Raw genomic sequence first — 17,907 nt, forward strand, 5'->3', positions numbered from 1 at the left:
CTGTTTCTAATCTGTAGTAGTCTATGACTCTATGACAGCCATTTCCAATGCCAGCTAATCAGGTGTAAATGCAGTACTAACATCCCCAAAGAGACAGCTGCTTTAAACTAACTGCAGAGAGCAGCAAAGATCCCACAGCGCAAAAGAGCAGTGAAATACAAAAAAGTGAACAGTGGACAGTGAGTTCAAAGTTCAAGAAGTTATGCTGCAGCTATATAGAACTCCAGTTAGGCTGCATTTGGATAATTGCATGCAGTTCAGGCAACCACATTATAGGAAGTATGTTGAGGCTTTGGAGAACGTGCAGAACAGTTTTACCAGGATGCCACCTGGGTTAAAAGGCATTTGCTATAATGGGTGGTTGGACAAACTTGGGTTGCTTTCTCTGGAACAGCGGAGGCTGAGGGAAAACATAGAACATAGAATAGTACAGAACAGTACAGGCCCTTTGGCCCACAATGTTGTGCCGACCCTCAAACCCTGCCTCCCATATAAGCCCCCACCTTAAATTCCTCCATATACCTGTCTAGTAGTGTCTTAAACTTCACTAGCGTATCTGCCTCCACCACTGACTCAGGCAGTGCATTCCACGCACCAACCACTCTCTGAGTAAAAAACCTTCCTCTAATATTCCCCTTGAACTTCCCACCCCTTACCTTAAAGCCATGTCCTCTTGTATTGAGCAGTGGTATCCTGGGGAAGAGGTGCTGGCTATCCACTCTATCTATTCCTCTTATTATCTTGTACATCTCTATCATGTCTCCTCTCATCCTCCTTCTCTCCAAAGAGTAAAGCCCTAGCTCCCTTAATCTCTGATCATAATGCATACTTTCTAAACCAGGCAGCATCCTGGTAAATCTCCCCTGTACCCTTTCCAATGCTTCCACATCTTTCCTATAGTGAGGTGACCAGAACTGTACACAATACTCCAAGTGTGGCCTAACCAGAGTTTTATAGAGCTGCATCATTACATCACGACTCTTAAACTCTATCCCTCAACTTATGAAAGCTAACACCCCATAAGCTTTCTTAACTACCCTATCCAACTGTGAGGCAACTTTCAGGGATCTGTGAACATGTACCCCGAGATCCCTCTGATCCTCCACACTACCAAGTATCCTGCCATTTACTTTGTACTCTGCCTTGGAGTTTGTCCTTCCAAAGTGTACCACCTCACACTTCTCCCAGTTGAACTTCATCTGCCACTTCTCAGCCCACTTCTGCATCCTATCAATGCCTCTCTGAAATCTTTGACAATCCTCTACACTATCTACAACACTACCAACCTTTGTGTCATCTGCAAACTTGCCAAACCAGCCTTCTACCCCTACATCCAGGTCGTTAATAAAAATCACAAAAAGTAGAGGTCCCAGAACAGATCCTTGCGGGACACCACAAGTCACAATCCTCCAGTCTGAATGTACTCCCTCCACCACCACCTTCTGCCTTCTTCAGGCAAGCCAATTCTGAATCCACCTGGCCAAACTTCCCTGGATCCCATGCCTTCTAACTTTCTGAATAAGCCTACCGTGTGGAACCTTGTCAAATGCCTTACTAAAATCTATATAGATCACATCTACTGCACTACCCTCATCTATATGCCTGGTCACCTCCTCAAAGAACTCTATCAGGCTTGTTAGACACGATCTGCCCTTCACAAAGCCATGCTGACTGTCCCTGATCAGACCATGATTCTCTAAATGCCTATAGATCCTATCTCTATGAATCTTTTCCAACAGCTTTCCCACCACAGATGTAAGGCTCACTGGTCTATAATTACCCGGACTATCCCTACTACCTTTTTTGAACAAGGGAACAACATTCGCCTCCCTCCAATCCTCCGGTACCATTCCCGTGGACAACGAGGACATAAAGATCCTAGCCAGAGGCTCAGCAATCTCTTCTCTCACCTCGTGGAGCAGCCTGGGGAATATTCCGTCAGGCCCCGGGGACTTATCTGTCCTAATGTATTTTAACAACTCCAACACCTCCTCTCCCTTAATATCAACATGCTCCAGAACATCAACCTCACTCATATTGTCCTCACCATCATCAAGTTCCCTCTCATTGGTGAATACCGAAGAGAAGTATTCATTGAGGACCTCGCTCACTTCCACAGCCTCCAGGCACATCTTCCCACCTTTATCTCTAATCGGTCCTACCTTCACTCCTGTCGTCCTTTTTTTCTTCACATAACTGAAGAATGCCTTGGGGTTTTCCTTTACCCTACTCGCCAAGGCCTTCTCATGCTCCCTTCTTGCTCTTCTCAGCCCCTTAAGCTCCTTTCTTGCTTCCCTATATTCCTCAATAGACTCGTCTGATCCTTGCTTCCTAAACCTCATGTATGCTGCCTTCTTCCACCTGACTAGATTTTCCACCTCACTTGTCACCCATGGTTCCCTCACCCTACCATTCTTTTATCTTCCTCACTGGGACAAATTTATCCCTTACATCTCGCAAGAGATCTCTAAACATCGACCACATGTCCATAGTACATTTCCCTGCAAAAACATCATCCCAATTCACACCCGCAAGTTCTAGCCTTATAGCCTCATAATTTGCCTTTCCCCAATTAAAAATTTTCCTGTCCTCTTTGATTCTATCCTTTTCCATGATAATTATAAAGGCCAGGGAGCAGTGGTCACTGTCCCCCAGATGCTCACCCACTGAGAGATCTGTGACCTGACCCGGTTCATTACCTAGTACTAGATCTAGTATGGCATTCCCCCTGGTCGGCCTGTCCACATACTGTGACAGGAATCCATCCTGGACACACTTAACAAATTCTGCCCCATCTAAACCCTTGGAACTAATCAGGTGCCAATCAATATTAGTCTGATGGATGTTTACAAGATTATGATCAGTATCTTTTTTCCATGGTTGAAATGTCTCATACGAAGGGGCACGTGTTAGAGGTGAGAGGGGTAATTTTAAAGGAGCTGTGAGAGGCAAGTTTTTTTTTAACACTAAGAGTGGAGGGTGTCTGGAATGCACTGCCGGTGGTAGAGGTAGATTAGGGACATTTATGAGGTGTTTAGGTAGGCAGATGAATGTGAGGAAAGTGGAGGGATATGGACATTGTGAAGGCAGAGGGATTAGTTTAGTTGGCTATTTGATTGCTAATTGAATTGGATCAGCACATTGTGAGCTGAAGGGCCTGCTCCTGTGTTGTACTCTTCTATGTTCTCTGTTCTGTTATGGGCAATGATGGCATATCTACGGAGCAACAAATCAGCTACTAGAAAGCAAGAGAAGTATTTCAAACAAAAACAAAACATAGGAGATGGGATATCAGTAAGATAACAGCTAGAAACTCAAAATAATTGAGCAAAAATTGATTAAAGTGGATATACAGAGCAACAGTGGAGTAATTTATTTACTAACAGAACACCTGGGGATTGAGTGTAAGTATTTTTTGGTAAACAGAATCTGATGTGATTAAAACTTAAGCTATTACTTTGACAATCCACATCAGATTGTCAATCCTTACTTCTTTGATTTATGGAAAAAGGTCTGATTTGCTAATTCCCTAGAATTTATTTAGAAAGACTGTGAAGTGTAATAAGCCCTTTAATCTTTTCATGAAGGTCCAGTAGAATTTAGGTCAAGTGTTGAGAGCTTGATCCCACCACGTGAAATTGCTATCCATCATACCAGTTAGTGTAATGTTTTACAGAGCCAGCTATATGATTAAGGTCTAATTCCCACCACCATCGGTAAAGACTTTGTGCTTTTCCTCCTGTGACTTCATGGGTTTCCATCAGGTGTCCTCCCAGATCCCAAAGACACACGGGTCAGGAGTAAAATTATAAAGTAGTGATGTTGAAGGATGTGGTGGGGTGTGTTCGTGGTTGGTGGTTTTGATCAGCCTTACTGTTTGGGGAAGACTTCTGTTATATACTATGAAATCTGTTGTTTTACAGATACAGTACAGTGCAAGACATAAAAATTATTGTAATTTACAAAATAACTATATATTGCTAAAGAAATGAAATAACAAATTAATATTCATAGACCGTTCAGAAATGTGATGGTGAAGACTGTTCCTGAAACATTGACCATGGGTCTTCCGGCTCCTGTATTTCCTCCCTGATAGTAATAATGAGAAGAGGGCATGTCCTCAGTGGTGAGGGTCTTTAGTGATGAGAAATTGGTTTATTACTATCATTCTACTGGGATACAGTGAAAATCTACTTTTCTTTTTTGCATGCCATCTATTCAGATTATACCAAACATAAATATATTGAGCTAGTACAAGGGGAAAAAACAACAAGAGAGTCCAGAATATAATGTTACAACTACAGAGAAAGTGCAGTGCAGGCAGAAAATACCTTGATGATTGAGTTGGTAGAAGCAACATGAAAACTTATTTTGCTGCCTTATTACTTCTAGGATGTCAAAAAAATGTATTTACAATTTTAACATGTGGGGTTGTAACAGCCAATTTGCAATTGGTCCTGGGTTATTGTTCATGACCTTAGGAACCCTTATTATGGACACATCCATCATCAAAGATTCTCACCACCTGAATTATGCCCTCTTCTCATTACTACCACTAGGGAGGAGGTGCAGAAGCTGGAAAATTCACCCTCAAAGTTTTTGGAAAAGCTTTTTACAGTGATTTATTTATGCCTTGCACTGTTCTGTTGTCACAAAACAACAAATATCACAACTGGTCAGTAATAATAAACCTGATTTTGATTCTTTACGAAGAATACTTATATTTTATATTTTAACTGGTAATTGACTTATTATTGGCCTGTACTCACTGGAGTTTAAAAGAATCAAAGGGATCTCATCAAAACCTATTGAATATTGAAAGACCTAGATAGAGGGGACATGGTGAGGATGTTTCCTATTGTGTGGGAGTCTAGGACTGGAAGGCAAACCCTCAGAATAGAACAGAGAGAAAGAGCAATTTCTCTAGCCGGAGGTGAATCTATGGAATTCATTGCTACACATGGCTGTGGAGATCATGTCATTGAGTATATTGAAAGTGGAGGTTGATAGGTTCTTGATTAATCAAGGTGTCAAAGGGATGGGGAGAAAGCAGGGTAATGAGTTTGAGGGATAATAAACCAGTCATCATGGAAGGGTGGAGCAGATGCTATGGAATGGAAAATCTGCTCCTATATCTTATGGTCTTACGATACCAATGCGAAAAAAAAAATGAAAAGATTTTGGTTCCAAACTTAAGTATCTTGAGTAGGACAAAAGGAGAATAAAATCTGCCAATCATGTAGCAGCAACTCGAGGCATAAATGCATTAGGTCAAGAGGTTCTGTTGTTGTTCAGATCAAACATCAAAACAGGGAAGGAATATGATCTGAGTGAGTTTGACTGTGAAATGATTGTTGGCTGCCAGATTGGGTTGTTTGCGTATCTCTGAAGCTGCTGATCTCCTGGGATTCTCACACACAATGGTCTCTAGAATTAACAGAAAATGGTATGATAAACAAAACTCAGCTAGTGAGCAGGCATTCTGTGGGTGAAAACACCTTGTTAATGAGAGAGGTCAGAGGAGAATGGCCAGACTGGTTCAAGCTGACACAAGGACAACAGTAGAAACAACGATCACATGTGAATGATAATAAACCTGTTTCTAATTCTGATCCTGTCTATGCCGCACATGTTCTGAAATCTATTTCAGTGTCCCAGAACATTTATTGCAACAAACATCTTGCCAGATGAATACTGCATCTGCGGTAGAAAAGTGATGGCTGATGACTCAGGCTAAAATCCTACATCAGGAGTGACACTGGACAGGGGAGGTGGCTGGTATAAAGAGGAAAGGAGAGGTAGTGAGGCAAGAGTCCCAACCAATTGATGGATGGACTGAGGAGAGGATGTAATGTGGCAGGCAGGTTTATTGGATGTAAATTGCACCAAGACTTGATTACTAAAATAAGTTTCTCATCTTAGCACTTGACACATCTCTGCCTCTTCATAGTATATTTGCATGTCTCTGGATAATTTATTTTTATTTATTTATTCACTTAGTGATGCAGCAGAGTAACATGAGGTCATGGGTTAAGGATGAAAGGTGAATTATAAGGGAGAACTTCACTCAGAGGGTGGTGCGAGTGTGGCAGAAGTGGTGGATTTGGGTTTGATTGCAGCACTTAATAGAAATTTGGACAGGTACATGGATGGGAAGGTTCGGAAGGCTATGGTCCAGTTGCAGATCACTGAAAGTAGGTAGAATAATAAATTAGCATGGATTAGTTGAGCCAAAAGACCCATTTCCATGCTGTTGTGTTCTATGACTCCGTGACTCTCATAAGTTCAAGGAACCCATGACACCCAATTACACCTATGTGACCAATTAACCTACTAACCTGTATGTCTTTGAAATGTGGGAGGAAACCAGAGGACATGGAGGAAACCTACAGTGTCACGGGGGAGAACGTACAAACTCCTTACAGATTGTAATAGGATTTGAACCCGGGTTACTGGCACTTTAATAGCGTTACACTAACTGCTGCTCTACCATGTTGCCGGTGAAGTTCTATTGCCACGTTACCTCTGCAAAATGGTGGTGGGAAGTCCCATGATGCTCCATTGCCAGGACTGACGATACAGGTCAGTACTGCGTGACCCTCCAGTATGTAGCCTGCGACACAGGTGTACCGGATCTTATCCCCAATGTTGAATCTGGTTCCGTGCAGAACTCCTTTGGGAATCACTCCTGGATTGCCACAGGTGTGGCTTGGCAAAACTAGGAAAGAAAAAAAAAATTCAAAGAGACACATCAGTGATGATAACTTATCGTGAAAGTTAGATCAAAGGCAGTTGGCACTGCAGAGTCATCATCTTGAAGAAAGGTCAATAATGGGCAATACTTCGGCTGTTTGAAAATAACTTCATGTAATTCAGTGAGCAAACATCATATTTGCTAAAACAAAGTCCAACTGTAATAGTCAGGCAGGCAGCCATGGCATTTAAACAACCAGCCTACCTTGAACATAGTATGGGTGCAATCACTCAAAGCAAGAATGACACTTGGTTCTCCTGAAGGGCTATCTATTGGTTGACCTTACTGCAATGGGTGACCCTAACAGGAGCTAAGTGTCAGATGGCTAAATTCCAGGCAGCATCACACTCGGGATCTCAGGAATTCACAAGCCTCTCCACCATGACAAGGTGATGATCCTCAGTGTGGTAAACCATATATATGTTGTAACTGGGTTAACTGTCTGGACACATCCCTCTGCTGACTGCCCCTGTGGCTCCTTCCACAGATTCCTGTATAAAGGTGATTTTGTCTTGTCCCTCCCCCTCAGTCCAGGGGCAGACACTCAGCATGGAGGTCATATCATACAGCGAATAAAAGCCTTTCAGTATTTTACCCAACTTCAGTCTTGGAGTTATTGAAGGTGCTTCACTCAGAGAGGAGTTTGAACAAAAAATAGTACAGCAGATGGACAGGCCCTTCAATCCACAAAACCGGTCTTGACCACAGAACAAATATCCTCCCCTTTCTCTGCTTGTTCATGTGCCGGCCTAAATACTCCTTAAACAATGATACTGTATCCACTTTCACCACATCTCCTAGCAGCACGTTCCAGGAAGGCTTCTCATCTGTCACAAGACAACAAATTTCAAGACATACGTCAGTGATAATAAACCTGATTTGACTGACTCTGACCCTGGCTCTGTGCTCATGTACACCGCTATCAGATCACCCTCATTCTCCAACTTTCCCTGAAATAAAGTCATAGTCTACACAGGCTCTCTTTGTAACTCAGTCTCCTAAATCTAGACAACTTTCAGTGAATCTCTACCTCAGTTCATCAGACCTTAAGACAGACCATTTGGCCCATTGAGTCTGTTCTGCCATTCAATCATGGTTGTTCGTTTTCACCCCTCTTCAGCCCCACTCCCCAGCCTTCTCCCTGAAATCTTTGATGCTGTGGTCCAATCAAGAAACACCAAGCTCTGCTTTAAATACAAACATACATCCAATGACCTGACCTCCACAGCTGCTTGTGCTAATAAATTCCACAGATTCACCGGCCCCTGGCTAACGCATTTCTGTTTTAAATGCACGGCCCTCTATTTTGAGACTGTGCCATGGGAAACATCCTTCCAGTCTAGACCTCTCAACATTCAAAAAGTTTCAATGAGATTCCCCCCCTCATCCTTCTAAATTTCAGCGAGTACAGTCCCAGAGTAATCAAACATTCCTTGTATGATAACCCTTTCATTCTTGGAATCATCCTTGTCAACCTCCTCAGTACGCTCTCCTATGCCAGCACATCTTTTCTAAAGTGAGGAGCCCAGAACTGTTTACAACAAACTAGATGAGGCCTCACCAGTGCCTCACAAAGCCTCAGCATCACATCCCTGCTTTTGCAATGAAGGCGAACATTGCATTTGCCTTTCTTACCAACGACTCTTCCTACAAGTTAACCTTTAAGGCGTTCTGCACAAGGATTGCCACGTCCCTTTGCATTTCAGATTTTTGGATTTCCTTCCCATTTAGAAAATAGTCTGTACATTTATTTCTACTACCAAAGTGCATTACCGTGCATTTTCCAACATTGTATTTCATCTGCTGCTTTCTTGCCCATTCTCCTAATCTGTCTCAGTCCTTCTGCAGCCTACCTGCCCCTCCACCTACCTTCACATCATCTGCAAATGGGGCAACAAAACCATCTATTCCATCATCTAAATTCCATCTCTTTTAAGAGACTCCTGGAGAGGTACATGGAGCTCAGCAAAATAGAGGGCTATGGGTAACCCTAGGTAAAGTAAAGACATGTTCAGCACAGTTTTGTGGGCCAAAGGGCCTGCATTGTGCTGTAGGGTTTCTATGTTTCTATGTTCCTAAATTATTGATAAAGAGCATAAAAAGAAGTGGTCCCAATAATGTATTGAAAGTATCCTGTCTGGTCTAGGATATGTCTGCTATGGCAATTCAAATGTGCTGGGACGTAAGAAGCTGCAGAGAGCAAAAGACTCTGCCCAATATATCATGGGCACATTTCTCCCCACCATCAATAGTATATACAGGACTCTGCCCAATATATCATGGGCACACCTGTCCCCACCATCAATAGTATATACAGGACTCTGCCCAATATATCATGGGCACATCTCTCCCCACCATCAATAGTATATACAGGACTCTGCCCAATATATCATGGGCACATCTCTCCCCACCATCAATTGTATATACAGGACTCTGCCCAATATATCATGGGCACATCTCTCCCCACCATCAATAGTATATGCAGGACTCTGCCCAATATATCATGGGCACATCTGTCCCCACCATTAATAGTATATGCAGGAGGCACTGCCTCAAGAAGGCAACATTGATATCAAAGTTCTCCAACATTCAGGCCATGGCATCTTCTCACAGCTACCAACGGGCAGGAGGCACAGAAACTCGAATTCCCACACAACCAGATTCAAGAACAGCTACTTCCCTTTAACCATGTGTCTTGAACTAAGCAGCACAACTCTAAACGTTCCGTCAGTACAGCAACACTGACAGCTTTGCATTGATATGGACTTTGTAGTTCTAAATTTGTTTTCTTGTAAAAGATGTGCATAACTTGCAATTTACAATGCAATTACCTATGTTAGGATGTTGTTTATTATCAAAAGCTCAGCCTTTTGGATAATCATTCCAACAGTCCTGATTGAAAAGTTACAGAACCTAGGTAAGCTTCTACAACTGTATCCTCAACTTCCTAACTGGAAGACCATAATCTGTGTGGATTGGAAATAACATCTGTACCTCACTAACAATCAGCACTGGTACACCACAGGGATGTGCACTTAGCCCTCTCACTCTACACAAGTGACTGTGTGGCTAGCTATAGCTCAAACGTCATCTATAAATTTGCTGATAATATAACCATTGTTGATAGAATTTCAGATGAAAGAACACATACCAATCCTCACAGAGGGATCAGAAGTGGTGAGAGTGATCAGTTTCAAGTTCCTGGGTGTCAAGATCTCTGAGAACTTAATCTGGTCCCAACATATCGATGCAGTTATAAAATAGGCAAGTCAGTGACTATACTACATTAGGAGTTTGAGGAGATTTGATATATCAACAAAAACACTCAAAAACTTCTATAGATGTACTATGGAGAACATTCTGACAGGCTGCATCACTGTCTGGTATGGGGGTGGGGTGCTACTCCACAGGGACGAAAGAAGCTGCAGAGAGATGTAAATTTGGTTGGCTCCATCTTGGATACTAGCCTACAAGGTACCCAGGGCGTCTTCAACAAGTGGTGGCTCAGAAAGGCAGTGTCCATTATTAAGGGCATTCAGCACCCAGGGCATGCCCTTTTCTCACTGTTACCATCAGGTAGGAGGTACAGACACCTGAAGGCACACACTCAGCGATTTAGGAACAGCTTCTTCCCCTCTGCCATCCAATTTCTAATTGGACATTGAACCCAGGAACACTACCTTACCATTTTTTAAAATTTCTGTTTTCCTGCACTACTTATTTTCACTTAAATAATTTTAGACATAAATATACTTACAGTTCACTGTTTACATTCAATGTTTTCCCTATATTTATTCCTGCTGCCGTAAAGTTCATGACAAATGCTGCTGATATTAAACCTAATTCTGATTTATGACTAATTTAAGTATTCCTCAGGAATGCTGATAACTTGATGCTATGTTCTTGCAAAAATGTGGCTCCAGGGCACATCCCATGCACCATCTATCTATAGGCCATGACACTCAGGGACTAGGGCTATGTTATTTTTTTGGTGACTGTATGTTTTTCTAACTCTGTCCCATGGACAATCCCAAGTCTGGCTGCAAAAGGAGGAGGTTGGGCATAAGGTCAGCAACACCACCCATAAAAATCCAGAGTTACAAAAATGCCAACAGAACCTCCAGAGACCTCATCCCTGGGGGAGGAAATATTAATTTGTGTGTTGAAAATGGAAGCCACAATGCCGATCCCAAGGTAGAGGACTCTCTGGCAAGGTGCTGTCTGTTGGCTATGCCCCAATAAGGGTGATGTGTTTCAGGAGAAGACTAAGTATGCTTTTCTGCAATCATAACTAAATGTGCTATATGTGCCTTGTGCTGTATGTGACTGTCTGTATTGAGTTTTGTGCCTTGGCCCCAGAGGAAGATGATACATGTAGCCCACAGCCACAGGCTCCTGAACTGGCATGAACAACACCTCAATTGCCACAACTCTGAAATGTTTTTCAACCTAAAGACTCACTTTCAAGGAATCTTTGCAACTCATGTTCTCAGTAGAAGTTGTCATCTTTAGCATGTTATTTGTCTGCATTTGTCTGTTTGTACAGCTTTTTGTAAATTATATTGCATTTCTTTTTTTTTGTGAATACCTGCAAGGAATGAATCTCAAGGTGGTACATAGCAAGATACAGTGCCTATCTACAGTATTCACCCCCTTGGAAGCTTTCATGTCTTATTGTTTTACAACATAGAATCACAATGGATTCAAGTTGGCTTTTTTTTGACACAGATCAACAGAAAAAGACCCTTTTGTATCAAAGTAAAAATAGTTCTCTACAAGGTGATCTAAATTACAAACATATAACATGAAATAATTGATTGCATAGGTATTCACCCCCTTCATGTCAGTATTTAGTAGATTCACCTTTGGCAGCAATTACAGCCTTGAGTCTGTGTGGATAGGTCTCCATCAGCTTTGCAATTTTTCCCCATTCTTATTTACATACTGGCTCAAGCTCTGGCAGATTGCATGGGAATCATGAGTGAACAATGCTTTTCAAGTCCAGCCACAAATTCTCAATTGTATTGAGGTCAGGACTCGAACTTAACCACTCCAGGACATTAACTTTGTGGTTCTTAAACCATTTCTGTGTAGCTGTGGTTTTATGCTTGAGGTTATTTTCTTGATGCAAAACAAATCTCTCCAAAGTCTACATCAGGTTTTCCCCTAGGATTTCCTTGTATTTTCGACCATAAGACAAAGGAGCAGAAGTCGGCCATTTAGCCCATCGAGTCTGCTCTGCCATTTTATCATGAGCCGATCCATTCTCCCATTTAGTCCCACTGCCCCGCCTTCTCACTATAACTTTTGATGCCCTGGCTACTCAGATACCCAACAATCTCTGCCTTAAATACACCCAATGACTTGACCTCCACTGCCTCCCATAGCAACAAATTCCATAGATTCACCACCTTCTAGCTAAAAAAATTTCTTCACATCTCTATTCTGAATGGGCGCCCTTCAATCCACAAAACCATCTATTTCATAATCCAAATCATTGATGTACAACGTAAAAAGAAGCGGCCCCAACACGGACCCCTGTGGAACACCTCTGGTAACCGGCAGCCAACCACAACAGGATCCCTTTATTCCCGCTCTCTGTTTCCTGCCAATCAGCCAATGCTCTATCCATGTATATAACTTTTCCATAATTCCATGGACTCTTATCTTGTTAAGCAGCTTCATGTGTGGCACCTTGTCAAACGCCTTCTGAAAATCCAAATATACAACGTTTGCTGCATTCATTTTACCCTCTATCATCACAAGCTTTCAGGGCCTACTGCAGTGAAGCATCCCCACAGCACGATGCAGCCACCACCATGTTTTACTGTAGGGATGGTGTGTTTTTAGTCTGATGGCCCAAAATCTCAATTTTGTTTTCATCAAACCAGAGAACTTTTGTCCAGCTGACTTCAGAGTCTCCAACATGCCTTCTGGTAAACTCTAACTGTGATTTCTTGTGAGCTTTTTTCAACAGTGGCTTTCTCTTTGCCGCTCTCCCATAAAGCTGTGACTGGTGAAGCACTTGGGCAACAGTTGTTGTGTGCACAGTCTCTCCTATCTCAACCACTGAAGCTTGTAACTCCTCCAGAGTTGTCATAGGTCTCTTGGTGGCCTCTCTCACTAGTCCCCTTCTTGCACGGTCACTCAATCTTTAAGGACAGCCTGTAGATTTGCAGCTGTAATTATTTTTCAATTTCTTCATGATTGACTGAACTGTACTCCAAGGGATATTCAGTGACTTGGAAATTTCTTTGTATCCATCTCCTGACTTGCGCTTTTCAATAACCTTTTCGCTGAATTGCTTGAAGTGTCCTTTAGTCTTCAAAGTGTAGTTTTTGCCAAGATGTGTGGTGGTTCATCCATATTTGACATCGATGAGGACCTTGACACCATTATGATGGTGTTGAGACTAGCGCGTCATTTGGATTTAAGTGAGGGAGAGATGCGCAGTGTCTGCCTCACTCTCTCTTCCCAATTCCCATCTGGATCCAGTGGCAAACAAGAGTCTAGACGGCTGGAGATGGGACTAGGCGCAGTGGATGACCAGGACGTCTTCTGTGTCTTGTCCTGCTCTACACGTTCCACAACGCTTGCAGAGACCGCCTTCTTGACCGTTGGACCTTCCATGGGTCTCGTCCGTTCAATCTGCCGGAGTCTGTCTTCACATGCTGGGATAGACAACTCCCTATCTCACTGAGGGTTTGAGACTCAGCAGCAGCTGGACCTCCAGATATAGGTATAATTTTACTGCAATCAGTTGAAACACCTTGACTGCACACAGGTCTTCAAAAACAGATCTCCATTCAATTAGTTATGTGACTTTTAAAAACAATTAGCTGCACCAGTGTGGATTTGATGTGTCATGTTAAAGGAGGTGAATACTTATGCAATCAATCATTTTACGTTTTATATTTGCAATTAATTTAGACCACCTTGTAGAGATCTATTTTCATATTGACACAAAAGAGTTTTTTTTTCTCAACGATGCTGGTGAGTTATTAATGGGGACACAGAAATGGCAGGTGAACCAAGTAAGTATATTGCATCGGTCTTCACTGTGTGTATCCCAAAAGTTCAAGTGTGTCAGGTCAGAGGTGACTGTAGTTGCTATTACTAAGGAGAAGGTGCTTGGGAAGCTGAGTTGTCTAAAGGTAGTTAAGTCACCTGGACCAAATAGACTACACGGAAGGGTTCTGAAAGAGGAAGTGGAAGAGATTGAGGGAGGGGTATGAGTAATGATCTTTCAGGAATCTCTAGATTCTGGAAACATCCTGAAGTTGCAAATGCAAATGTCACACCACTCTTTAAGAAGGGAGGGACAGAAGAAAGGAAATTATAGGCCAGTTAGCCTGATTTCAGTGATTGAGAAGATGTTGGATTCCATTATTAAGGATGAAGTTTTGGCATAATTGGGGCACATGATAAAATAGGCCAAAGTCAGTATGACTTCCTTAAGAAGAAATTTTGCCTGACAAATCTGTCAGAATTCTTTGAGGAATTAACAGGTAAAATAGGCAAAGGAGAGTCATTGGATAGAAGATTGGCTTACTGGCAGGAGGTAGAGAGTGGGAATAAGGGCGGGGCGGGGGGGGGCGCGCTGCTTCTGCTTGGCTGTCAGTGATTAGTAGTGTTCCACAAGGGTTGAATTGAGATTGCTTATTTTCACATTTTATGTCAATCATTTGGAGGCCAGAATTGATAGGAATAAACAGGGAGAAAATTCAAAAGTCAGAGGTGCAAAGGGACACTGGGGTCCTTGTGCAGGACTCCCTAAAGGTTAACATTCAGGTTGAGTTGGTGGCAAGAAAGGCAAATGCAATGTTAGCATTCATTTCAAGAGGCCTAAGATATATGAGCAACAATAAAATACTGAGGCTTTCTAAGGCATTGATCAGACTCACTTGGGGTATTGTGAGCAGTTTTAGGCTCCAAGTCCAAGAAAAGATTTACCGGCACTGGAGAGGTCCAGAGGAAGTGGATGTGAATGATTCAGGAATGAAAAGGTTAATATTTGAAGAGCATTTGATGGTATGGGCTTGAACTCACTGGAGTTTAGAAGAATGAGGAGGGATCTCATTGAAACCTATCAAATATTGAAGCACCTAGACAGAGTAGATGTGGAAAGAATGTTTCCTATACTGGTTAATTCTCAGACCAGAGACCACAGCCTCAGAATAGTGGAATGTCCATTTGGAACAGAGATTAGGAGGAATTTCTTTTGCCAGGGAGTGATGAATCTGTGGAATTCATTGCCATAGATGGCTGTAGAGGCAAAGTCACTGAGTATATTTAAAGTGGAGGTTGATTGGTTTTTCATTAGTCAGGGTGTCAAAGGTTATGGAGAGAAAGCAGGAGAATGGAGTTGAGAGGAATAACAAGTCCGCCATGCTTGAATGGTGGAGCAGATTTGATGGGCCATATTGCCTAATTCAGCTTCTATGAGTTATCGTCTTACGGTTTTATTAACTCGATGGGTGGTAAGTGATGTGTAGAGGCATAGACATAGGGAAGGCTTTGGAGACATGGAGCTTTAGTTCTTCATGCTTAGAATAATTAAAATCATGATGACAAAGACAAAAAATTAAAATTATCTCTTATCTTCTTGCAGATTTACAATCCACATTCAAGTGAACAGATAGAGTCTGACATGAAATCCCAGAACAGTTTCCACAGCGTTAAAGCACAGGAATCCCAACTAATCCCCACTCAAGCATCATTCTCCACAGGGAGCCCTGAAACCCATTTACTTTTAGAAATGGCTTTAGCTCCATGTGGAAATGCTGGAAAATCTATCAAAATCTGGGCCATTGCAGCAATTATCAGTACTAAACTGAATTTTAGATAGCGCCGCAGAGAATCAGAATAGATAGCTTTGCAAGTTGCAATGATTCAGATGGACTTCTGAAGGCTTTGTGACAAGAATAATTAAAATATTACTTTTTTCTGATGAAAAGATATGAAACTTTAATACATAGAAACCATAGAAACTACAGCACAGAAACAGGCCTTTTGGCCCTTCTTGGCTGTGCCGAACCATTTTCTGCCTAGTCCCACTGACCTGCACACGGACCATATCCCTCCATACACCTCTCATCCATGTATCTGTCCAATTTACTCTTAAATGTTAAAAAAGAACCCGCATTTACCACCTCGTCAGGCAGCTCATTCCATACTCCCACCACTCTCTGTGTGAAGAAGCCACCCCTAATGTTCCCTTTAATCTTTTCCCCCCTCACCCTTAACCCATGTCCTCTGTTTTTTTTCTCCCCTTGCCTCAGCGGAAAAAGCCTGCTTGCATTCACTCTATCTAGACCCATCATAATTTTATATACCTCTATCAATTTGAAATGATATAGAGTTTGTCAGATCTGTAAAATGGCAGCAGTTTTTTTAGCATTGGCCAAAAAAACATTTCGTTTGAGTTAGGTTGGAAGATGTTTTGTCAATCCCATCAGTATACTTCCTCCTCTCAGCATGTGCACTAAGTATCACAATCAGAATCATATCTATTATCACTGAGGCATGTTATGGAGTTGTTATTTTGCTGCAGCAGCAACATCTTAAGAAGCTTTTTTACAATAAGAAGTATAAAGAAAATATTCATATCGTGACCACTATATTAGATATCTCCTGGAGTTCAACCCAGATAAGTGTGAGGTGGTTCATTTTGGTAGGTCAAATATGATGGCAGAATATAGTATTAATGGTAAGACTCTTGGCAGTGTGGAGGATCAGAGGGACCTTGGGGTCCGAGTCCATAGGACACTCAAAGCAGCTACACAGGTTGACTCTGTGGTTAAAAAGGCATACGATGCATTGGCCTTCATCAATTGTGGGATTGAGTTTAAGAGCCGATAGGTTCTGTTGCAGTTATATAGGACCCTGGTCAGACCCCACTTGGAGTACTGTGCTCAGTTCTGGCCGCCTCACTACAGGAAGGATGTGGAAACCATAGAAAGGGTGCAGAAGAGATTTACAAAGAATTTGCCTGGATTGAGAAGCATGCCTTATGAGAATAGTTTGAGTGAACTCGGTCTTTCCTCCTTGGAGCGACGGAGGATGAGAGGTGACCTGATAGAGGTGTACAAGATAATGAGAGGCATTGATCGTGCAAATAGTCAGAGGCTTTTTCCCAGGGCTGAAATGGCTAGCACAAGAGGGCACAGTTTTAAGGTGCTTGGAAGAAAGTACACAGGAGATGTCAGGGGTAAGTTTTTTACACAGAGAGTGGTGAGTGTGTGGAATGGGCTGCTGGCAGCGGTCGTGGAGGTGGAAACGATAGGTTCTTTTAAGAGACTCCTGGATGGACACATGGACCTTAGAAAAATAGAGGTCTATGGATAAGCCTAGATAGTTCTAAGGTAAGAACATGTTCAGAACAGCTTTGTGGGCTGAAGGGCCTGTATTGTGCTGTAGTTTTTCTATGTTCTATGTAACAGAGTGGCCACTGAGTGATCCTATGCTGCTGTAGCCCATCCACTTTAAGGTTCAATTTGTTGTGTGCTCTGAGATGCTCTTTTGCACACCACTGTTGTAACATGTGGCTACTTGAGTTACTGTCACCTTCCTAACAACTTCCTAATAACAGTCTGGCCTTTCTCCTCATTAACAAGGGTTTTTCACTCACAGAAATGCCAGTCTCTCACCATTCTTAACACCATTTTTTTGTTCTCTCTACATACTGTTGTGTGTGAAAATCCCATGAGATCAGGAGTTTTGCAATACTCAAACCACCCTGCCTGACACCAACAATCATTCCACAGTCAAAGTAATTTAGATCACATCACTTCTCCACTCGAATGTTTGGTCTGAACAAGTGCTAAGCATCTTAACCATGTCTGCATGTATTTATGCATTAAGTTTCTGACGGATGATTGGCTGATTAGATACTTGCATTAGGTGTACAGGTGAACCAAATAATTGAGAGTAGATATGTAACTTTGATTTGAGATTTTGCTTTATTGTGAACTATTTCTTCCAAATGTAACTTTTGCAACTGCCCCTGTCATCATGTCTGTAGTAAGCAGGCAATCCGCTACATAGGCTAACGCTCTGCAGTGATGAATTACGCTGTCAAACGCCACAACACCAGAGAGTTAAAACCATCTTAAACTGTCATTATTACAACAACCTTTTCACTTATGGCCTCT

The 17,907-nt window shown here is 42.2% G+C and overlaps 1 protein-coding gene across 1 annotated transcript in view; it reads right to left on the reverse strand.

Moving 5' to 3' along the window:
• Window positions 1-17,907, reverse strand: part of csmd1a (CUB and Sushi multiple domains 1a) — a 2,254,753-nt gene that overhangs the window by 1,256,109 nt on the left and 980,737 nt on the right. The window contains exon 4 of the mRNA XM_072251121.1: window positions 6,524-6,718. Coding sequence (XP_072107222.1) covers window positions 6,524-6,718 — 195 coding nt within the window. The remainder of the gene's footprint in view (window positions 1-6,523; window positions 6,719-17,907) is intronic.

This window comes from Mobula birostris, chromosome 2, assembly GCF_030028105.1.
Source record: "Mobula birostris isolate sMobBir1 chromosome 2, sMobBir1.hap1, whole genome shotgun sequence".
In the NCBI taxonomy this organism is placed as follows: domain Eukaryota; kingdom Metazoa; phylum Chordata; class Chondrichthyes; order Myliobatiformes; family Myliobatidae; genus Mobula; species Mobula birostris.